Source organism: Palaemon carinicauda, chromosome 4 (assembly GCF_036898095.1).
Source record: "Palaemon carinicauda isolate YSFRI2023 chromosome 4, ASM3689809v2, whole genome shotgun sequence".
Classification (NCBI taxonomy): domain Eukaryota; kingdom Metazoa; phylum Arthropoda; class Malacostraca; order Decapoda; family Palaemonidae; genus Palaemon; species Palaemon carinicauda.
This window is the reverse complement of record NC_090728.1, coordinates 52,740,444-52,765,440: the sequence shown is the minus strand read 5'-3', so window position 1 is coordinate 52,765,440 and position 24,997 is coordinate 52,740,444. Positions and strand designations below refer to the sequence as shown.

At 39.1% G+C, this 24,997-nt stretch overlaps 1 protein-coding gene across 9 annotated transcripts in view; it reads right to left on the bottom strand.

The window, feature by feature from the left end:
* Nucleotides 1-24,997, bottom strand: part of LOC137639954 (golgin subfamily A member 4-like) — a 190,250-nt gene that overhangs the window by 68,454 nt on the left and 96,799 nt on the right. For all 9 annotated transcript variants that reach the window (XM_068372265.1, XM_068372272.1, XM_068372266.1 and 6 more), the window contains 6 exons: nucleotides 20,741-20,835; nucleotides 19,551-19,731; nucleotides 18,994-19,188; nucleotides 10,766-10,891; nucleotides 8,208-8,321; nucleotides 4,886-5,005 (listed from right to left, as the gene is read on the bottom strand). In XM_068372265.1, coding sequence (XP_068228366.1) covers nucleotides 4,886-5,005; nucleotides 8,208-8,321; nucleotides 10,766-10,891; nucleotides 18,994-19,188; nucleotides 19,551-19,731; nucleotides 20,741-20,835 — 831 coding nt within the window. The remainder of the gene's footprint in view (nucleotides 1-4,885; nucleotides 5,006-8,207; nucleotides 8,322-10,765; nucleotides 10,892-18,993; nucleotides 19,189-19,550; nucleotides 19,732-20,740; nucleotides 20,836-24,997) is intronic.

Sequence of the window (24,997 nt, the reverse complement as noted above, 5' to 3'; positions counted from 1 at the left end):
GTACCTTCTTTACGTGAGGTTGACGTAGAAGGTCCACTCTTAGAGGAAGAGTCCTGGGAATGTCGACCAGCCATTGCAGTACCTCTGTGAACCATTCTCTCGCGGGCCAGAGGGGAGCAACCAACGTCAGCCGTGTCCCTTTGTGAGAGGCGAACTTCTGAAGTACCCTGTTGACAATCTTGAACGGTGGGAATGCATACAGGTCGAGATGGGACCAATTCAGCAGAAAAGCATCCACGTGAACTGCTGCTGGGTCTGGAATCGGAGAACAATACAACGGGAGCCTCTAGGTCATCGAGGTAGCGAACAGATCTATGGTTGGCTGACCCCACAGGGCCCAAAGTCTGCTGCAAACATTCTTGTGAAGGGTCCACTCTGTGGGGATGACCTGACCCTTCCGGCTGAGGCGATCTGCCATGACATTCATATCGCCCTGAATGAACCTCGTTACCAGCGTGAGCTTTCGATCTTTTGACCAGATGAGGAGGTCCCTTGCGATCTAGAACAACTTCCTCGAATGAGTCCCTCCCTGCTTGGAGATGTAAGCCAAGGCTGTGGTGTTGTCGGAGTCCACCTCCACCACCTTGTTTAGCTGGAGGGACTTGAAGTTTATCAAGGCCAGATGAACCGCCAACAACTCCTTGCAATTGATGTGAAGTGTCCTTTGCTCCTGATTCCATGTTCCCGAGCATTCCTGTCCGTCCAATGTCGCACCCCAGCCCGTGTCTGATGCGTCCGAGAAGAGACGGCGGTCGGGGTTCTGAACAGCCAAAGGTAGACCTTCCTTGAGAAGAATGCTGTTCTTCCACCACGTTAGAGTAGACCTCATCTCTTCGGAAACAGGAACTGAGCCCGTCTCTAGCGTCATGTCCTTTATCCAGTGAGCAGCTAGATGATACTGAAGGGGGCGGAGGTGGAGTCTCCCTAACTCGATGAACAGGGCCAGCGATGAAAGTGTCCCTGTTAGACTCATCCACTGCCTGACTGAGCATCGGTTCCTTCTCAGCATGCTCTGGATGCATTCTAGGGCTTGGTTGATCCTTGGGGCCGACGGAAAAGCCCGAAAAGCTCGACTCTGAATCTCCATACCCAGGTAGACAATGGTCTGGGATGGGACGAGCTGGGACTTCTCTAAATTGACCAGGAGGCCCAGTTCCTTGGTCAGATCCATAGTCCATCTGAGATTCTCCAGACAGCGACGACTTGTGGGAGCTCTTAAAAGCCAGTCGTCTGACGGAGCCGGACACAAGATCATGGTACTGCTGCACAGTCTGTGAACTGTCAACCATGGGGAAGCGAGGAAGTACAGCGACAACCCGAAACTGTCTAGACTGTCTGGGTAGTACAGACAACTCCTTATCGGGATGCTGAGGTTGCCGCACTGCGTCACAACAAGTCACCTCTGCTGGTTGTTGAACGTCTTCCCAGTGACACACTGACTCCGTAAAAAAAAAATCCTCTATGAAGGACTAAGCTTGGACTGCATGTCTTGCAACAAAGCTCAAGGTCTATGGGAGCAGGTGTGGCAACAGACGGGGTTAGCGACTGAAGCGGAACCATTTACCCTCCCTGGAAGCATGTTATGCTTAAATAAAAGTCCATAGGAGGCTAAGCAGCTTAAGGCTCCTCTCCAAATGACAGAGTCCTCAAGGGAATATCAGAAGGAGGGAGAACAGCACTTTCTCATCTACAGGAACCATATCCGAGAAAAGCTAAGTTCTCTCAGTGAGGGTTTCACTGGTGCAAAAGCAGCAGACCAGAAGGCAACGTTATGAAACTGCTTGACAGTCTGTGAACTGTCAAAAACTGAACTGTCAACCACAACAGGAGCGTGAGGACATACAGCACTGGTGTATAAGTAGCAGACCAGAAGGCAACGTCATGTAACTGCATGACAGTTTGTGAGTTGGCAACAACCAAAGATGTGTGGGGAAGCCTCAACTCCTGCCTGACTAGTTTGCTGCTGGCGAGTGGCGGTAACCACAGTGTGTTGCGGAGGCTGACACACCGTGTCAAAACACGGCAGCTTGTGGTAGCTCCCGCACGGCAACGGAGTGCTCTGTGTGTGGGAGTCATCATACATCTGGCAGGGTTGACTGTGCATGGGTGGAGGAGCTCTCACAACAGAAGTGTGAGAGCAGGAAGCCATGCCGGGCGCACAACCGTGGGAGGTGTAGGCCCACGGGTGCATCGTCAACCTTCTCCGCAGTCGGAGTGTGGGAGCTGGCAACAACAAAAGCAGAGTGCTGGTGCGTGGGAGGGGCTGCGGTGGGTTGAGGAGCATGCGGTATGGTATGCAGAGCATGCTGTAAGGTATGCAGAGCATGCTGTAAGGTATGCAGAGCATGCTGTAAGGTATGCAGAGCATGCTGTAAGGTATGCAGAGCATGCTGTAAGGTATGCAGAGCATGCTGTAAGGTATGCAGAGCATGCTGTAAGGTATGCAGAGCATGCTGCATGGGCTGCGGAGAAAGCCGCATAGTGCTGGAACCCGGCAGCTCTACAGAACCTTCCCACTGCTGATGCGGTAGCTCACGCATGTTAGCAGATGGTGCAGCAAGAACATGCGTCTGGCAGGGTGGACTGCGCATCGGTGGTGGAGCTCTCACAGGTGGAGGGTGGGAGCAGGCAGCCGCAGTATCTGCTGAGCGCACAACCTCGGCGGGTTGTAGGTAAATAGGCTGCATTGTCAACCTTCCAGCATGATACTCCTGCATGAAGGAGCAAGCTGAGACTGTATAGTCTGCAGCATGGACCACTAGGGTCTATGAAAGACAACAACAAACGGAGCTACTGTCCGTTGTGACTGAGGGTCTAAAACAGCTGGTGCGGCAACAGACGGAGTTACTGCCTGTTGCGGTACCACCTAGCCTCTCTCAGGAGGTGTGCAGTTGTCGTACTGCAGCGAGTCCGAACTGACCCAGTGGCTACACCTAGGCCGTTGGACTTGCGCGGAAGGGACCGACTTGCACTTAAATAGCTGCAAGATTTGGTCCATGGTTTCTGCGAGAAACCTCTTCCGCAGACGAGGAATAAATGGGCTCTCTCGTCTTTGTGTGGGTGGGGTGATCACGTCGGCAACGTGTGTAGATACACCCGAAACCACGGAGGGAAACGTCTGTTCGTCGATCAAGGCCTGAGGAACCCATAAGTCCTTCGACATTACTTCTCCCCTGGGCTTGGGAGCTTGTAAGAGGTATCGGACTAGGTGAACAACTGGCACGAACAGACGAACCCTCGAACGTAACACTGTAACACTTTGCGCATATCACTTTATCACTTTTGATTTTCTGTTTGCACTTATTTCACTGAACTCGAAAATTTAAGTGGTTTGTACCTGAAACACGCAATCCTATCCTTCATTAAAAGGTAGTAATTGCGAAAACAGTATTACAATGTAACAGAAAAACATAATGAAAGATAAAGAATTCAGTGGCTGGAAAAGAGACTAAACACTAGATCAAATAAACTACGTTTAAAATCTCTCACCGCAAAAAGCCTGGGAACAAGAATAAAACTCTAGAAACGTTTTACCTTCTTCCCCTCTATCGACTAGGGAGAAGAGCAAAAAAAAAAACGAGAACAACGTTACCCGCTTGAACGAAACGTTTATCCTCCTCTCTCTCCCTCCGTCTCTATCTCTCTCTCTCTCTCTCTTGACTTAGAACCTGAGAGATGAGCCCAATTATATATATCGTTAAAACATATTATTTGTTAAAGGAAAAAAACTGAAAGGTTTCCCAAATAAAAAGTTCCTTTATTAGAATTAAAACCATTTAAGCTAAGAAAGAATGAACGAAACGCTAGAATCGGTTTACTCTTACTGCAACGTGAAACCGTGAATACTCTCTCTCTATCGTAACGATAGAGCGCAAGTTGAACGTTCTGAACGTCAACAACTGCGGAGACTAAACAAAACGTTAGTTCAACTTTGAAAACAGTACGAGACTTATCAAAGAAATTCTTTCAAAAACATTAAAATTAAAATAGCATAAATTCTTAACAGGAAAAACGATATGACGAGCTCAATGTTAATTAACTTCGGTTCCAAGTAAGGACCGCCTACTATTAGGAAAGGTCGCATATAAACAAACATAAAAAAAATAATTTTTTTTTTTTTTTAAGTTTATAATAAAAGGAAAGTTAATCGAAGAGGCCTATAAATGGCGGAGAGATATAAAATAAAAAGTGAAAGAGAGTCTATACTCTCTTCGACACCAACACTTCCGTCTAAGGGAAGGGTCGGCCATTTAAAAGTGAAAGAGAGTCCATACTCTCTTCGTCACCATAATTAATTCAAATTAATTCCAAAAGCTTGCTAAGCTAAAGATAAAGCTTCCTGAATAGCGAAGGCTAAACTCTAGAGCAAATACATCACCAAATCGTGAACAATAACTCCAGAATCAACAGCGTATCCAAGTAGGTCTAGCCGGAGGCACGACAGAGGAAAAATTGAGTTCTTGTTGACAAGAAGTACTTGAGTACCTGCTCACAGATGGCGCTGTTGTGTACACCCCCACCTGTATAGCGATCGCTGGCGTATCCCGACCGTAGATTTCTGTCGGGCAACAGAGTTGACAGCTACATGATCATCGGGTAAGATTAATATTGAAAAATTCTTTATACCAATTCTTGCTTGATGCTCATAACATACTAACCCTCTTCCCCACTGACTTGTGATGTCAAGAAGAATGCAATAAATGAAAAACTAAAACTCCCAATGCTACTTCTGATAATGTGCTCGACAATTTTATGAAAACTTTTCTTTTTACAAAATCGTATTGTAATGAGAAGTTGCTTCAACTTATAACTAAATAATTCTTGAAATCGAGAATTAATATTACATGCATAATATTGTACAAAGTTAAAATGAGCTTAGTCTCACCTTTGATCCAGTAGAATTTATTGTTGACAGTGATGGGTCCTGCTGGGATGATGGTGCTGGAGAAGTTAACAGATCACTACTTGATGTTAATTGATATAATGGAGGCTTGGAGCTGAAAATCTGTAATCGGAAAATAAATGAGACCCAAGAAAAATCTTCTATCTACTGTACATAAAGTTTATTTATGACTTTTTTTCATTGTCCATAATATCTTTTAATAGGATTTATTAAATGAAAAAAACAAATAAACATATAACTATATATATGGTGACACTCGTCAAAGAAACAGCTGATTTTCCATTCGTAATTTATGTAAAACATAGGTGATCTTCAAACAATCCATAAAAATGTTCTTTTAAAAATGACTACACTTCAGTTATTTGTTCTACCTTATTATATGGTGGACCAGTTCAAGAAATAAAGATAAAAATTGTTAATCTACAATTTATTACAAGAATGGTCTGATGGCTTTAAGTCGGCTATCAAATCTGTCAATTTAAGAATGTTTCCATGCGAGGCAGAAACTTTATATTCAACTGTCAACTTTTATTTGACATGCTGCTGTTCACCAAATATTCTTAGTGGCTATTTACTGCAAAGTAATTTGAATTGGTCAAATTTTGTAAGATCTTGTTAAGATTTATCCAATGCAACAATTTATGCATTAGTCATGTGAACAGCTCTTAACGGAAATTTGTTGAACAATCGCACCTGAAATAGTGCAAGAGTGTTGACTCCAATCTGCCTTCAATCAACCTGAGAAAATATTCACAGGTGATAGGCTAAGTTTCTGTTATTACACAGATAGTCATGGATGAACTTATCCTTAAAGGACACACTGTCTAAATTGTACAGTGAACCCTCGCTACTTCGCGGTTCGACCATCGCGGATTCACCACTTCGCGGATTTTTTCCATAACCCATATATATACAGTAATATATATATATATATATATATATATATATATATATATATATATATATATATATATATATTTATGTATGCATATATTAATGTATATATGTAGGTATGTATGTGTATACATATAAATATATATATATATATATATATACACACACACACATATATATATAAATATATATATATATATATATATATATATATATATATATATATATATATATAAAGTGATGTAGTTCTAAGGGAAAAGTATGGGAAATATGTCTGGGTAATAAGCAAAGCTCTACCTCCAGTTTGTTTCTAGGCCTACATTATGATCAGAGATAAATGTAAACAAAACATTGGTTGCCATTTTTTATCGTGCTTTTTAGCATGTTTAGGAAATGCATGATATAAAATCACCTTTAATATTTGTGCCTGTTTTAGTTTAGGGTACTGTAGTACATGCATTAAGTGTTCTGTACATTAAAGGGTAGTTTGTTAACAGTACTACGTACAAGGGAAGGTTTTAAAAGTCTGAATATACATGTTGAATAAATAGGTAAATATGGTGTCACTACTTCGCGGATTTTCACCTATCGCGGCCGCGACTGGAACCTATCTACCGCGATAAACGAGGGTTCACTGTATTTCTATCCATTCTCCCCCCTTATAAGGAGACCGGGGGACAAACTTCTATCTATATAACAGAATAGTAGCTCTGTATAGTAGCTTACTTGCATTTGTCTGTTCAAGTAAATAAAGGGGTAACAGTGGTACCCCAAGGGAGGGGTATGTTAAGATGAATAAGGCCGAACATTCTTACTTTTACCAAAATTTGTTGGAACCACTGTTTTTGATGTGATGCTTCTTGTCCTGTGAGGGAACCACGTACATTATACCGCCTGTTGAGCTGCTATCACAGGTCCAAGGGAGAACGTGTCAAAGGGCTTGTGGGTATACACCAATTGCAAACGATTGCCTACTTTGCCTGGTGTACTGATGTCAAGGATTTTCAAAGATATCCAAACATTTCTTTCGCAATGCCTCACAAAAAGCTTTCACTCTGAGGAGATGCTGGATAACCTCCATTCATGAAGTGACAGGACTGTCACCAAGTGGTGGTAACCCTACAGGAGTGGCTGGCAAAAAAGAATGAGCTAAAAGGGTACCTTCAGCCTTACATCGATCAAGAGTATCTTTAAATCTGGGTACCATTTGGCAAGTGGCCATTTGGTACCCATCAGGGTTACTTCAAGGTTTGGGGTAGCAAATACCCAGATGGCTATCCCTCCAATCAGGCAAAAGGCAGAAAAGCATTGTCATCCAAGTTGTCCCATGGGTATTTGAATGCATAATAAAGTGCCACTAGATGGTCCAACCTGTTGAACAGAACACTGGTAGTTTTTTGTTGATTGTTGAATTTTGCGGCAAACATATCTATTGATGGAGAACCCCATATATTCAAAAGACTGTGTGTCACTAGAGGATGAGGGAAACACTCGACTCCTACCACTTGACCCAGGCGGCTTATCTTTATTGCAATTACATTCCTTTTGCCTGCAATTAATCTTGCTGACAACTCCACTGCACTGTTTAATTCCCAAGAGTTTGTCTGCTACATAAACTTGCAGACATCCTCTAACACACTTTGTTACAATTACAAAAACTTATTCACTAAAAAACTTATCTACTATGATGCATACTCCCAACACCTCAACAGTGTCTCTTAGTCAATTCATCCATGTATGCCACATACAGCTTTTCCCTTTTACTTTCAAACTTCCCACATAACTGTTTCATAACAAACAATTTTTCCCACAACCATTTCATAACTAGAGGGGCAATCAGTAGGGCACAGACCTCAGCCATGACAGCTTATTTCTCGACCTTTTGCTCAACCTTGACCTTTGACCTTAACATGTTTTATTGGCGTGGATTTTCATACACTCAAATGTGAACCAAGTTTGAAGTCTCTGTGACAATGATGTCCAGACTTATGGCTGACTACGTGAATTGGACACTTTGCTTGACCATGACCTTGCCACTGACCTTCAAAAATTTAATCACTTCCCACTTTTATATAACAGTTAATCCCTGCAAGTTTCAGGAAGCTGTTCACAAATAAACACACACACAAACATGGGATAAAACATAACCTCCTTACTTCATTGGCATAGGTAAAAAACGATCCACAAAAAATTTACCTTGCCTAACCCCACATAGATCTTCTCGTATCAGTCTCTCTCTCACCCATCTTACATACGCAATCAATATCCTATCATACACCTTCCATGATATAGTAAGTAATGTTATGCATCTGTCTTTGTTACAGTCTCTTTAACAACCTTAACATTTAATAAACAGAACATGACAAACTGTATTTTTGCCTGTCTGCTGTAAAACCAGTGAAAGACTTACCAAATGTTCCTGAATACCAGCAGCTTCAGGTAAGTCTCTTAACTCTTCTATGCTACCACTGACATTTTCTGAGGTTTCTGTAACTGAGACCTTAACAGGTGGATCTTTTTTATTCTGCAAAGAAAAATAGATTAACAAAAGAAATACCATTTTAAATATGAAAATATAAATAGGGAAGCATAAAAATTAATTAAGTTTTTATACTAAATTACAGTCAATTATCTATTTTCATGTTATCTTGTTTCTAAAATCTAAGGGTAACAACACCAATGGTACCTGATACTACATTAACACACCCTTTGTTCTCATATTGCACAGCTATGAACCATTCAATGTTTTCTAGGGGGAAAAAATCTTGATTTTCAAACAATTTGAATTCACAATTTACAGTACAATCTTCCCTATACTCCAGCCATGAATCTTAACATTAAAAATAGACTACTTTTCAAAGTATCATTCCTTTTCCTTTTTTAGTGCTCAAGCTTCTTCTGCAAATAGTAAGTGGTACAGGCCTAAGTAAACATCAGAAGTCTTTGCTTTCTATTAATGGGGCCTTTTTATATACCAATAGTCTAAGTATCTGGCAATTTCACCCATGTAGCATTCACGCCCTTTCTTACTGATTTTAACTCCTGCTTCACAGTCAAATGTGTTTTTTCTTAAACAGAAATTATCTACAATCTTTAAGTTATACCCAGCAATCACTAAAAGTCCTTAACTTCTCAATTTCCTCTATGTCCTCTATCACATTTTATGCATTAAAATATCTTACTCCTTATATAAATTTCCTATAGTACAAATAAAAATAAAATAATTGCATCCTTCAGTTTATCCTGTTACAAAAATGTGTACACACAATGAAAACTTTCCTGTTTTTGTTAACTTTGAAACCTTTAGATGGAATATTCTTGGATTTCAATATCATGTAACTTCAAATGTTTTCATAAGATTTAGCATTTGACAATTTTTTACTTGGGCTTTCGAATGTCATCTCAAAGGAATGCATATGGTACCTTTATATAACCAAGGATAAAGATACAATAATTAGATACAATCATTTCCCCAATATTTTAAATCAGGACCAAAGATCGCTAATAATTGACTTCCGGTATACAGAAAAGTCTTTGAAGGTAATCCATTTTGTGTTTTCAGTGGGACAGTAGAGTAAAAACTTTATTACCTGGTGGGGAAACCATTGCAACGACAGAAGCAGCACTTTTGAAATTTCTTTCATACATCACGGTAGTAAGTAACATGTTGCAATATTTGATATCTTTGAAACTTTCCTGATTATTGATGATCAAGGCCAGAACTGTGACTAAGTCTTTTTAAAACAATGTAATTTTGAGGTTACTTCATATACTATCTACTCTTTCTTTCTCAAACAATTCTTTTCATTTAAAAACATTTTGAAAGATAATTCTATACGAAATAGTCTTGAAAATTTAGTATTTTTTTTATTATATTTATACAAATTTTTATTTATGTATGTTACTTTTAAAGACAGCTATTTTTCATATATAAATATTTTGTTTTTGCTGATAGTAAGAGTATATAACGTAGACTATACAATTCCCAACCTTTCTATGTTTGAAAGATAAAAAAAACTGTCAATATCCAAGGAAGTTTTTTATATTCCCTGGAAATTAAATGTTTTGAGATATCAAGCCTCAAAGAATTCTTATGGAGATTGAGTGTATAGACTTTACTTAGTATAGGTATGAGCTTTTAGCTGTCATTTTTCTTCACAACTGGGGATCATCAAGATCATAATCCTCACATTTCAGGGTTATTTAAAATCCAAAATGTCCCCCCCCCCCCTACACACACACATACTGTATAGGCTATATGAGTAAGACTGGCTACCATATATTCTCACCTCTTTTTCTGGGCAAATTTTGAGCTCTTGGCCTATTTAGTTATCATCTCTGACACTTTATGAATGTTTCAGTAAAATCATAAAAATTTTAAATATATGAGCAGACAAAAAATAAGCAAAACATACCTAAAGGATGTGCAGCAAATGTTTATTTAAGAATATTTTACAGTATATAAGGAAAACGGATAATTCAGTCCCTTGAAAACCAAATAAAATAGTGAATTATATGTGACACTAAACTGAAGAGCTTTCCATGAAATTTTTGATTAACTAAATAAACAGGTCCCCAGATTAGAAAAGGGTTGCCTATGGAACCATACACGCTTGAGTACATACAGTGTACAAAAATAATCTATTGGTATGCTAAATGACTGATCACCTAGGTTGATATTAGCTATCTTAAAAAACGAATGAATCGAATAAAATGGCCGATAAAGCAAAAATATAGATTGTAAATGTGACTATCAAATAAGAAACAGCCAATAAGAGGCTATTTTTCCCTATTGGAGCCCCTTAGGCTTATAGCATCTTGCTTTTCCAACTAGGGTTGTAGCTTGGATAGTAATAATACTAATAATAATGCAGTGAAATTTTTGAGATTCTATAGACACAAAGAGACACTCACTCAAGCATCAGGGAACTTACACATGCCTCCTTAACAAATTACAAGAACCCTTACCTCTAACTTATCCTTCATAGCATTTTTGGCTTTCTCTATTGAATCCCTCTGTAGTCGTTTTATTTCTGCTTCTCGACACTTTAGGAGTGCCTCCATCTCGGACAAGTCATGATTCAAATTCTTATTCTGTTGACATTGGCAACTATTAGTAATCCATATAAGTTGAATTGTTTTACATAATATATCAAGAATGTCAAACTGATTTTTACTGGTGAAAAGATGAACTAAATCTAGATGTTTCCTAAATAATTAAAGAAAAAAATTCTTAATATTTTTTTATTTCTATACTTGCCTGAAGTTCACATTGATTTTCTCCAGAAGATCGTTTTAATGGCGTTTACCCCCACAAAATTTATCAAGAATTTTCCCCTTTTTGTTCCTTTCAAAATATACATGCCCTCAATACAGTAATGAATCAATCTAATGGTTAATGGTGAGTAGCATGCTAACACTTTTCCATTCTTCAGTTTAGAAATATTCCCTATTCCTTGACATCACAAGTCAGTTGGGAGGAAAGTGGGCATATATATATGAACATCAGGTAAATATGGAAATTAACAATTTTATCATTAAAATTCTGTTAATTTCTATGAACCTCCTCTGATATTCTTATTCATGATTCCCACACTCCAATGGAGATGGGACACAGTGAAAGAATAGAGATAAGTTAACAAATTTTAAAATGTATAACAATCAAAATCCTTGACTCAGTTTGTCGAGATTTAATGGGAATCATCTCTAAATGCAGATTTTAATATACTGTAGAACTACCGATTGTTTTTCTACTGATATTTGATATATCAAAAAAGAAATCTATAACTTGATTGAGCTCAAAAACTGTAAGATCACATTGCCGGCAACCACTTTAGGACCAAGAAGCCAATAATTTCAATAAGAAAGTCAGGATTCTCCAAGATAATGTCCACCAAACACCAAACTGGTACATTATTGAACTGTCTAAAATTCTTTCCGAAGAAACATTTCTGCAAAATGTTATTTTTATTAATAAAATAAATTTTTGAATATACTTACCCGGTGATTATATAAGCTGCAGCTCTGCTGCCCGACAGAAAAACTCTACGTTCAAAATACGCCATCGATCGCTATGCAGGTAGGGGGTGTACATCAACAGCGCCATCTGTCGAGCAGGTACTCAGTACTCAATGTAAACACAGAACCAATTTTCTCCTCGGTCCACTGGGTCTCTATTGGGGAGGAAGGGAGGGTCCTTTAATATATAATCACCGGGTAAGTATATTCAAAAATTTATTTTATTAATAAAAATAACATTTTTCAATATTAAACTTAGCCGGTGATTATATAAGCTGATTCACACCCAGGGGGGTGGGTAGAGACCAGCATTACTTGTTTACATTATTATGAGCTAAGTATTTTGTATTTCATTTTAGCAGTTATTCAAAATAACAAACATAAAATCAATAAGTACCTGGTAAGGAAGTCGACTTGAACAATTACTCTGCCTTTTTAAGTACGTCTTCCTTACGGAGCCTCGCGATCCTCTTAGGATGCTGAGCGACCCCTAGGATCTGAAGTATCAAGGGTTGCAACCCATACAACAGGACCTCATCAAAACCTCTAATCTAGGCGCTTCTCAAGAAATGACTTTGACCACCCGCCAAATCAAGTAGGATGCGAAAGGCTTCTTAGCCTTCCGGACAACCCAAAAACAATAATAAAACATTTCAAGAGAAAGATTAAAAAGGTTATGGAATTAGGGAATTGTAGTGGTTGAGCCCTCACCCACTACTGCACTCGTTGCTACGAATGGTCCCAGAGTGTAGCAGTTCTCGTAAAGAGACTGGACATTCTTAAGATAAAAAGACGCGAACACTGACTTGCTTTTCCAATAGGTTGCGTCGATTATACTTTGCAGAGATCTATTTTGTTTAAAGGCCACGGAAGTTGCGACAGCTCTACTTCGTGTGTCCTTACCTTCAGCAAAGCTTGGTCTTCCTCATTCAGATGGGAATGAGCTTCTCGTATTAACAGTCTGATAAAATAGGATAAAGCATTCTTTGACATAGGCAAAGATGGTTTCTTAACTGAACACCATAAAGCTTCAGACGGGCCTCGAAAAGGTTTAGTTCGTTTTAAATAGAACTTAAGAGCTCTTACAGGACATAAGACTCTTTCTAGTTCATTTCCAACCATACGATAAGTTTGGAATATCGAACGATATTGGCCAAGGCCGAGAAGGCAGCTCGTTTTTGGCTAGAAAACCAAGTTGTAGAACATGTAGCCGTTTCGGATGAGAATCCGATGTTCTTGCTGAAGGCATGAATCTCACTGACTCTTTTAGCTGTGGCTAAGCATACCAGGAAAAGTCTTTAAGGTGAGATCTTTCAGGGAGGCTGATTGTAGCGTTTCGAACCTGTCTGACATAAGGAATCTTAGTACCACGTCTAAATTCCAACCAGGTGTAACCAAACGACGCTCCTTCGTGGTCTCAAAAGACTTGAGGAGGTCCTGTAGATCTTTATGTTGGAAAGATCTAAGCCTCTGTGACGGAAGACTGATGCCAACATGCTTCTGTAACCCTTGATAGTGGGAGCTGAAAGAGATCGTTCTTTCCTCAGATATAAGAGGAAGTCAGCTATTTGAGTTACAGGGGTACTGGTCGAGGATACGGATACTGACTTGCACCAGTTTCGGAAGATTTCCCACTTCGATTGGTAGACTCTAAGGGTGGATGTTCTCCTTGCTCTAGCAATCGCTCTGGCTGCCTCCTTCGAAAAGTCTCTAGCTCTCGAGAGTCTTTCGATAGTCTGAAGGCAGTCAGACGAAGAGCGTGGAGGCCTTGGTGTACCTTCTTTACGCGTGGCTGACGTAGAAGGTCCACCCTTAGGGGAAGTGTTCTGGGAACGTCTACTAGCCATCGAAGTACCTCGGTGAACCATTCTCTCGCGGGCCAGAGGGAAGCAACTAGCGTCAACCTTGTCCCTTCGTGAGAGGCGAACTTCTGCAGTACCTTGTTGACAATCTTGAACGGAGGGAATGCATATAGATCTAGATGTGACCAATCTAGTAGAAAGGCATCTATATGAACTGCTGCTGGGTCCGGGATTGGTGAGCAAAATATTGGGAGCCTCTTGATCATCGAGGTTGCGAAGAGATCTATGGTTGGCTGGCCCCAGGTGGCCCAAAGTCTCTTGCATACATCCTTGTGGAGGGTCCATTCTGTTGGAATTATTTGTCCCTTCCGACTGAGACAATCTGCCATGACATTCAAGTTGCCTTGGATGAACCTCGTTACTAGTGATATGTCTAGACCTTTTGACCAGGTGAGGAGGTCCCTTGCGATCTCGTACAACGTCAGAGAGTAGGTCCCTCCTTGCTTGGAGATGTACGCCAAAGCCGTGGTGTTGTCCGAGTTCACCTCCACCACTTTGCCTTGAAGGAGAGACCTGAAGCTTTTCCAGGTCAGACGTACTGCCAGAAGCTCCTTGCAGTTGAAATGCATTGTCCTTTGACTCGAGTTCCATAATCCCGAGCATTCCCGACCGTCTAATGTCGCACCCCAGCCTACGTCCGATGCGTCCGAGAAGAGAACGTGGTTGGGAGTCTGAACAGTTAGGGGAAGACCCTCTCTAAGGTTGATATAGTCCTTTCACCAAGTCAGACAAGACTTTATCTTTCCGGAAACCGGGATCGAGACCGCTTCTAGCGTCTTGTCCTTTTTCCAGTGAAAAGCTAGATGGTATAGAAGAGGACGGAGGTGTAGTCTTCCTAGTGACACAAATTGATCCACGGATGACAGTGTCCCTACCAGACTCATCCACAGCCTGACTGAGCAGAGTTCCTTCTTCAGCATCTTCTGGATGGATAGCAGGGCTGGGGGCTGATCGTCTTGTTCAGCAACGTCCTCATCAGAGGGTTCCTCATCCGAAACTGATGAGGAAACGGCAACGGAGTGGGCAACGTCTGACTCGCTGAATCCGGTCGCACTGGTGGATGCGTGACGGAGCCGGACGCAATATCATGGAACTGCTGCACAGTCTGTGAACTGTCAACAACCATGGGTGCGCGAGGAAGTACAGCGTCAACCCGAAACTGTCTAGACCGTCTGGGTTGTGCAGTCAACACCCTACTGGGTTGCTGAGGTTGACGCACTGCGTCACAACAAGTCACCTATGCTGGTTGTTGAACGTCCTGAACGTCAACAACCACCTCCGAGCGTCGCTTAACGTCAACGTGCGACTGGCAACCCACACTGGGTCGCATCGGTGGAGGAACCACCTCAACTGGCAGACGCGAGTAGGTTACCTCAGCGTCAACAGGGCGCACAACCGACCGGTTGGAAGGTTGTTGGCCAGAAGGAGGAACCACCTCAACTGGCAGACGCGAGTAGGTTACCTCAGCGTCAACAGGGCGCACAACCGACCGGTTGGAAGGTTGTTGGCCAGAAGGAGGAACCACCTCAACTGGCAGACGCGAGTAGGTTACCTCAGCGTCAACAGGGCGCACAACCGACCGGCTGGAAGGTTGTTGGCCAGAAGGTTCTTCTCCGCATTTAAGTCCTCTATCAAGGACGCAAGCTTGGACTGCATGGCTTGCAGCAAAGCCCATTAAGGGTCTACGGGAGCAGGTGTGGCAACAGACGGGGTTAGCGACTGAGGCGGAACCGTTTACCATCCCTGAAAGCCTTGTTATGTGTGACATAATAGTACAGCAAAACTTCAAAGGCTTGACAAAAGCTGAGAAGTTGACCTGTAAACAACTTGGAGCGTCTCCTGGCTAGGCGCCAGGGCGAGTCTACCAGAATTGAGAAGTCTATCTGGGCAGAGGCATGAACTCCCAAGCCGAGAACTTCTCTCGTGTCATATCAGACTCTCGCTCTATAAGCCAGTTTAAAAGAAGGGAAATCAAAGGCTGTATCCCTAAAAACTCCTCCTGGTGCAAAAACCAGTCGCCTAGCCAACTTAACGCTCTCTAGGAGAGCGAGAGAGCACTAGCTTAAAAACAACGGCTTCGAAGTAGCTAGGCCTAGTGTAAGTTCTGACGTTTAGGCGAACGAGGAGCGGCCTAGTGTAAGTTCTGACGTTTAGGCGAACAAGGAGCAGCAGTTACAAGATCCGGACGAAGATCCTTAAAAAAATCATCATGATTTAATTAAAGTCCATAGGAGGCTAAGCAGCTTAAGGCTCCTCTCCATCTGACAGAGTCCTCAAGGGAATATCAGTAGGAGGGAGAACAGCAACTTCCTCATCCACAGGAACCTTGTCCGATAAAAGCTAGGTTACCTCAGTGAGTCTCTCACTGGTGCATAAGAAGCAGACCAGAAGGCAACGTCATGTAACTGCTTGACAGTCTGTGAACTGTCAACAACTGAACTGTCAACCACAACAGGTGTGTGAGGACGTACAGTGTCCACTCGAGACTGCTTTGACTGTCTAGACTGAGCAGTCAAAACAACTCTAGAATGCGGAAGTTGACGCACCGCGTCAAAACAAAACAACTTAGACTGTTGTTGTACCTCGCGAACGTCAACGGAAGATTCCGTGCGTCGCTGAACGTCAACATGCGGCTGGCAGGGTACACTGGAACGCATGGGTGGCGGGACTCTCTTGGAGTGCGGGAGAAGGTCGCCTCAGCGTCCACAGGACGCACAACCGTGGTTGGTTGTAGGCTAGAGGTTGGTGCAGTGTCAACCTTCTCCGCACGAAAGTCCTGCATCAATGACGTTAACTGAGACTGCATGGTCTGCAGCAAAGACCACTAGGGTCTACAGGAGCAGGTGCGGCAACAGACGGTGTGACTGCCTGATGCGGTACCGCTTTGCCTCTCTTAGGAGGTGAGCAATCGTCGGAAGACTGCAGCGAGTCCGAACTGACCCAGTGGCTACAACTGGGCCGTTGGACTTGCGCGGAAAGGACCGACTTATGCTTAATAAGCCGCGAGACCTTGGTCCATGGTTTCTTACGAGAAACCTCTTCCGCAGACGAGGAAAATGGGCTCTCTCGTCTTAGAGTGGGTGGGGCGATCTTGGGTAGATACGCCCGAAACCACAGAGGGAAAACGTCTGTTCGTTGATCAAGGCCTCTCGAACCCATAAGTCGTTCGACATTACTTCTCCCCTGGGCTTGGGAGCTTGCAAGAGGTCCCGGACTAGGTGAACGACAGGCACGAACAGACGAACCCTCGGACGCAACACTGTAACACTTTGCGCATATCACTTTATCGATTTTCTGTTTTGCACTTATTTCACTGAAATCGAAACTTTTACTGATTTCTACCTGAAACACGCAATTCTACCCTTCATTAAAAGGTAGTAATTGCGAAATCAGTCGTATAATGCAAGCTCATTAATACCAGCAAAAAACAGAAAACATATTTTAAGATAAAAAAATCAGTGGCTGGGAAAGAGACTAAACACTAGTTCATATAACTACGTTTTCAATCTCTCACCGCACATAGCCTGGGAACGAGAATAAAAAACTAAAAACGTTTTATCCTTCCTCCCCGTATAGCGACTAGGGACGAGAGCAACTCGAGAAAAACGTTACCCACTTGAACGGAACGTTTTCTCTCCTTTCTCTCCCTCCGTCTCTATCTCTCTCTCTCTTTCTCTCTTGATTTCGCACCTAAGAGAAGAGCCCAATTATATATCGTCAAAAAAAAACATGTTATTTGACTAAAGGAAAAAACTGAAAGGTTTTCCAAATAAAAAGTTCCTTTAATTTAGAATTTAAAACATTTAAGCTAAGAAAGAATGAACAAAACGTCAGAATCGATTTACTCTTACTGCAAAGTGAAACCGTGATACACTCTCTCTCTATCGTAACGATAGAGCGCATGTTGAACGTCCTGAACGTCAACAACTGCGTAGTCTAAAAAACTAAACGTTAGTTCATCTTTGAAAACAGTACGAAGACTATCAAAGAAATTCTTTCATAAAACATTAAATTTTAAAAAGTTTTAAATTCTTTAAAGGCTAAATACGATATAACGGGCTCAACGTTGATTAACTTCGGTTCCAAGTAAGGACCGCCTACTATCAGGAAAGGTCGCATATAAACAAAACATAAAAATTTATTTTTATATGTTTATAATAAATGGAAAGTTAATCGAAGAGGCCTAATAAAGGCGGAGAGATATAAAATATATAGATCTATAACGTGTTAAGCAAAATTACTAAAAACCTAAACACACTTCCGTCTAAGGGAAGGGTCGGCCATTTAAAAGTGAAAGAGAGTCCATACTCTCCTTGTCACCATAATTAAATCTATCCAAAACGAGTTCAAGTTTTGAGATGAAGATAAAACACCTGCATAGCGAAAGCTCAAAACTAGAAATGTGTACTTCACCAAAATATGTGAAAACCAATCCAGTAAGCAATAGCGAATTTAGTAGGTCTTGCCGGTGGCACGACAGAGAAAATTGGTTCTGTGTTTACATTGAGTACTGAGTACCTGCTCGACAGATGGCGCTGTTGATGTACACCCCCTACCTGCATAGCGATCGCTGGCGTATTTTGAACGTAGAGTTTTTCTGTCGGGCAGCAGAGCTGCAGCTTATATAATCACCGGCTAAGTTTAATATTGAAAAAATTACAAGGTGTAGATATACTCCTAATACCTACAACTTTAATCTCTAAGGCTTATATAAGATTTGGAACCAAACCTGTTGAGTTTCTGTCACCAAATCTTCAACAAGAAATGACACTGCATTTTTGGTAAGAGGACAAATAAAAAATCTAATTTCACATTGGCAATTAGGAGCACTACCTGCAATGTTTACAGTTTGTTCAAAATATACCAGAAGGTTGTTATTGAAGAAAGAAAACTTTTTTCAGATGAATTCTTACAAGCATTTCTAAAAAGAGGAAATAAAGAAATTGCCACCAACTTTAGGTCTTAAAACTTTTAGATGTGAATGAAGGTTAACATGACACCATCATCTTATGCTCCTAAAGCCCACCTTAAAAGATGGTGCTTGCATTTGACTGTATTATGCATTTAGCTGTTAATTCTATAACTGTTTCCCAAAGATTTAAAACTTAACCTACTACATAACTAAAACTACATTACATCCCAATTCTGACAAGTAGATCTGGTTGCTGGAGGTCTTTTAATACTAACAGGCTTAAATATCTCCTCTATGCTGTAATAACCAAAAAGTAGAGTACCAAATTAAAAAGTTAAATCTATAAGTAAAAGTTTCCAAGATCAAAAACCTAACTGTACTTAGAAAGAATAGTAATGACTCACTTTTTGGCTGATCTTGATGAACTCCATTTTGTTGTTATCTAATTCCTCCTTTAAATAAGAAACCTTTTCTTGTAAGGGTACACATTGGCAGTTATCCAGTCTTCTCAATTCTTCTAATCGCACCTGCAGAGAAGCTATTTCATTGTGCTGTTTGTCTATATGTTTCTGCATAAGAATTCTTTCTTCATTCACCTCCTATATGGATAAAAATGGTAATGGTTAATACATTGAATGACAAGTTACAAATAGTTACAAAATGTTTTTATCAAATTTTTAATACCTTATAGCTAAATAATCAATGAATCGATCTAAATACTGTATCATTTTTACTTTCAGCAACAGCAGATAAAAGTCCATACTATAATCTTTGTCTTCTGAATATTATTATAGAAAAATCTACAAAATTATATGACCATATAAAAAGATAAGATCATTAAAACTCGACAATGACTTCAGTAAAATGAGCACTATACTGACATAACATCAAAGTACAAAATCGATAAAAATTCTAAACGAACAGATCAATCTAATAGCTTAAAAGAAACAATTTAATATACCTCATATGATGCTCTTGCGTGCTTTTCAGTCATTTGCATATCATGTACTCTCTTTACTGCTGCTTCAGCAGTACGTTCTAGATTCAAGAGTTTTTCTTCTAGGGATTGCTGATTGAAGCTACCGGGAGATAATGTTCTGTCACTTTCTCCCTGATGTGGGGATGGCATTCCTAGGTGACTTCTAAAAAGTAAAAAGGATGAAATAATGTTAAGAAACATTTTGAAGTACCAAAGATTATCCATATTAGGGTATTGATACTTATTTTCCATTTTCGAAACAAAAGACACTACTATTTTAGAATTTTATCACTAATATCCATTTGATTGATGGATGCTTCATTTGACCATAACCAAATTCCAGAAAATCTTTCAAGTTGGAAACCATAAACAAATGCTTCATTTGACCATAACCAAATTCTAGAAATTTTGTTAAGTTGGAAACCATAAATAAATGCTTCATTTGACCATAACCAAATTCCAGAAATTTTGTCAAGTTGAAACCAAAAACAAATGCTTCATTTGACCATAACCAAATTCCAGAAATTTTGTCAAGTTGAAACCAAAAACAAATGCTTCATTTGACCATAACCAAATTCCAGAAATTTTGTTAAGTTAGAAACCAACCATAAACAAATGCTTCATTTGACCATAACCAAATTCCAGATATTTTGCCAAGTTGAAAACCAAAAAACAAATGCTTCATTTGACCATAACCAAATTCCAGATTTTTTTTAAAGTTGAAAACCAAATTTCTGGAATTTGGTTTAGTTAAATGAACCATCCATCAAACAAATTATTAGTAATAAGATTGGAGACAGTAAAGTGTGTCTTTTGTTTCTACTATGGAAAATGATCATCAATACCTACACACAGTTATTCATTTGGACTTCAGAAGGCACACAAATGACAGAAGCGTTCACATTAGATTATATTACATTAGAATGTTAAAACTCTAATCATTAGCACAATATTGTGACAACCATACCAAGACTTAGTTAGACCGAGATGATATTTCCCACCTATCAATCTGACATCTGTTACTCCTCTTTCGGCTAAAAATTAATAATTTTTATACTATAAAAAGGAAAATCTGGACTAGAAAATAGTGTCTTTTAGGTTGATATGTCCTCAGCTGAAAGACATTGGCTTTGTAACAAAAGTATTGGAAATATATCATCTCTGAAGCTCACCTTTCGGAGATATCTTCTTCACTTTGGGATGCCGAGCCCTCCGAAAGCAGCATGGCAAGGTATTCTGATATTCGTTCTACAGATTTTTCAAATACCTGAAAATGAACAGAACACATATAATCGACTTTATATTAAAATTACACCGATTCATAAATTGTAAAAGAGGTTACAAAATAGCTAGCAAATTAGTATAAAATATCTTGTAAAAGGTCAGTTTGTAACAACAAAAAATATAGTAAAATGTAAACAACTTTTCAGTAAAATTATAACATTTAATATTGGAAAAAAATGCATTTCTATCATTCAAAAACATTTATATGCAAAAAACTATGTAAAAACAAAAATATAAAACAAAATATAAATGGATGTAAATATAAAAACAAAACTTTAAAGAAGAATAAAGTGGAAATTCTATAAAGTCAGTCCAAAATAAAGTTTTAACCTCCAATATTAAGTTTCAAGAAATAAGTTATTGAACCTAAAAGGAGAACAAAAAAAGGGGAAAGCCAATCTCTTATATCACTATAAAGAAAGCAGGTAATTAAGTTACTATTGAATGCCCTTATATTTACTATAATATAGTTTAATGTATGTTGTTTTTAGGAAAATCTACTTACCCTCACCCCTTTTATTTCATATACCCAACTATGTGTTGCCCTTTATAGCATTTGGAAAATGTTGGTAGCAAAAAATTTTAGCTAATAAAGGTATATAATAAAAATAATCCATAAAGAAAATGTCATTCCATACTATATTGGTAAAAAGTGATATGATAATACGTAAATTCTGAAACCGATTCCCATATGTTAGTAATGTATGTGGTGATTACCTGAACTGTTTATAAATTAATGGTTTTGACACTATATGAGACAGTGAATCTGCCCTCTTGCTATATATTAGATTTGTCACCATTGAATATACAGGCACACTTACTCTAAAATAACCTATATTTCCATATTTGTTTTACCGCTGATTACGGAATAAATTTTACAAAATTTTCCTTTATTTTCTATCATATTTCACTCTAAACACCAAAAATATTCTTTCCATTCATTTATAAGTGAGTATAGAATAATTTTTAAGAATATTTTTAATATAATTTTCTCTAAATAACGGTAAAGCACTGTGATTTTTTGTTAAAAAAAAAAAAAAAAAAAAAAAAAAAAAAAAAAAAAAAAAAAATTATGGTCAACAAAACGTTTAATTGTTCTCTTGTTTCACCTAGCGTGTGACTGACATTATGAACAAGATAATTACGGATTTGGGTATTTCACGGGCTTTGAAATGAGGAATGCACATGTAAGAACAGGACAAATACTGCGTAGAATGTCAATAAATGGAAATAATGACAGCAGGCTAAATTTTACTTGTGAAAACAATAAACAATATTAATATGAAATATCTATCTAAGGCATGAAAATTGTATTTTGTAGAAATTATAATTGAGAAAAAAGGGAATAAAATAAGAAAGAACAAATCTCGTCATGTGTCATCGTATTAGCAGCTATCAGGGTTACAAATATGATACGTGATACGTTATTGAGGAAATTGTGAAATTCAAGTAAATGAAATAGGATATAGGTAATTTATGAAAACAAAGGGAAAAGATATAGGGATTGAGACCTTTAAAATAGGAAATACTCTAGGTAATTTATGAAAAACAAAGGGAAAAGATATAAGGATTGAGACCTTTTCAGGTATTTATCTATAACATCGAGACAATTTGGTGTGATTTTAGATATAAGAGTGAGATGGAATTGGACTAAACTGAGCTTTCAACAACTTGCATTACTGGTGTTTTGGTAGCATTGCGGGTGGGAGGCTGAGGGGAGAGCCAATGACAGAATGCTTTCTGTGTGATTTGAACATATATGCCAATAAAGAAATACACTAAAATAGACCTTAAATAACCATGAATAAGGATTAGTATAGCAAGTGTTGCACTTGGTGGTGGGGTGAGATGTTAGGATTACTTCATCTCTAAGCTGGGGGGGGGTGTGTTAAGGGGGGTTTGAGTGATGCCTCAGGTAGGGAATGTCGCCATTGGTTAGACAGTGGTGTTATTCTACATAATAACATAAAACAGACTAAAATAGTTCTTATACAATCAGAAATAAAGGCTAGAATCCAAAAAACTTTGTTGGCTTATTGAAGAAAGGGGGAGGGGGGGGGGCTAAAAGCATCGAGGGGAGGAGATTTATTAATGAAATTTCCCCAATTGTAAACTGTGCAGCCGTAACTTCAACACCCATGTGATTTATGTATGTAAATGACGTATCTTGAGACGTCATTATCTGTGCCACCAGGCCTCTTTTGGCGTCAAACAACCGAGTTAAACATAAAACCCTTGTTTCCAACCTAAATCAGATAGGAGTTGGTTAACCACTTCTTAGCATTATTATGTAATTTCTAACTTCTTGATTAAAAAGAGAAATTGCTGATGGACAAAATAGCAACTATAAGAATATAATCTAGTGTTTTTAAGGTAAAAAAAAAAATTCCAGTTTTCTTTCCTTGTAATGGCCCTACCCCTCCACTGTAGTATTGGGATCAAATGTCAAGTGTATGGCTACATTACTGGGTGGGTATACCTCAATTTTGTCTTGATCTTAAAGGGGAAACTAATTCAACATCCTCTTGACATCACTAGTCTGGGGGAGAATGGGCGGGGGCATGTACAGTATATGAACACCATATGAGTGTATAATTAAGTACAGTAATTTTGTTATTAAAATTCTATTCTTTCTGTGAACCTCCCCTGGCATTTATACTGCTGACTCCCACACTCAGAAAGAGGTGGGATAGTAGAAGAAAGATTCAGGAAATGTAAAGCTCCAGCCAACTTAAGTATTTAAAATTACTAGAGACTCGCCTTTCTTTAAGAAATAACTTAATGGTAATTCTCCATAAACTAAAAGAGTAATAACATAAGCTTTTAGATTGACAAATATAAAACTAGCAACTCCCTTGGAGCTAAAACTTAATACTGTACGGACCTTAAAGAATTTAAAAACCTAAAAACATCCCCAAAGAAAAGTAAATAATTGACAAAATTATATTTTGCTATATTTCATCAGTCTGAAATTTTCTGCAGTGAAAATTATTATAAATAATCTAAAGTTGAAAAATGTTGAAAAAAGAAAATCCTTCATTTGCCTACATCATCTGCAGCTACCAAAGAAACCAATTCCCAGAAATTATTATACTGTATATATAATAAAAACAGACTGTGAACACAACTGAGCTTCTGTCAATTAAGAGAAGTAGCTATATTATTTTATACCAGGAACCTTATTATTCACATTCTTCATTTGTCTTTGATCCAATGCTTTATGCCTTCCCATCACTTAACTCTTGATAAGAAACAACATAGCATTCTTAGAGAGAGGAACTTTATAAATCCAAACCCCCCAACCCAAATTAGAAACCATTATCCTAATCTTTTCATTTGTCAATATAAATATTTACAGCCCTTATTCTACTCTATCTACCAAGGCACTTCCCCAATTTAGGGGGGGTAGACGACACAAAAAAAAAATACAAGAAAAAGGGGACCTTTCTTCTCTTTGCTCCTCCCAGCCTGACGAGGAATTCAACCGAGTTTGGTTGGTACTGCTAGGGTGCCACAGCCCACCTCACCCATTATCCACCACAAATGATCCTTCTTATGCTGAATCCCCTACTGCCGCTACCTCAGCAGTCATCAAAGGTGACCGGAGGGAGCAGCAGGGCCTATCGGAACTGCGTCTTGATCACTCGCCTTTCATTCCTATTTCGACAATGCTCTTTTGTTTCCCTACAATCTATCCTCCTGTTACCTACATCTTTCCTCATTCCATCCATCTACCCAAACCTTGCCCTTCCTCTTGTACTTCTCCCATTAACTGTTGCAATCCTTACCTTCTTCAGCAGATGGCCATTTTCCATTCTCTCTACATGGCCAAACCACCTCAACACATTCATATCCACAGCCCATACTTTCCAAATATGAACATCAGGGGAGGTTCATAAAAAAAAAATGGAATTATAATAATAAAATTTATTATTTCTGCATTCACTTGATGTTCATATACATGCCTACCCTCCTACCAACTGATTAGTAGTTTACGGACATGTCAATAGGGTTATAGCCAATTCTGAAGATGAATACTTTTACTTTATTGTATTATATTGAAAACAGGAAACCTATAGGAAGTGAAAATGACTTTAAAGTTTGATAAAACTTTTCAACAGATAACGTTACCTTAATACAGTATA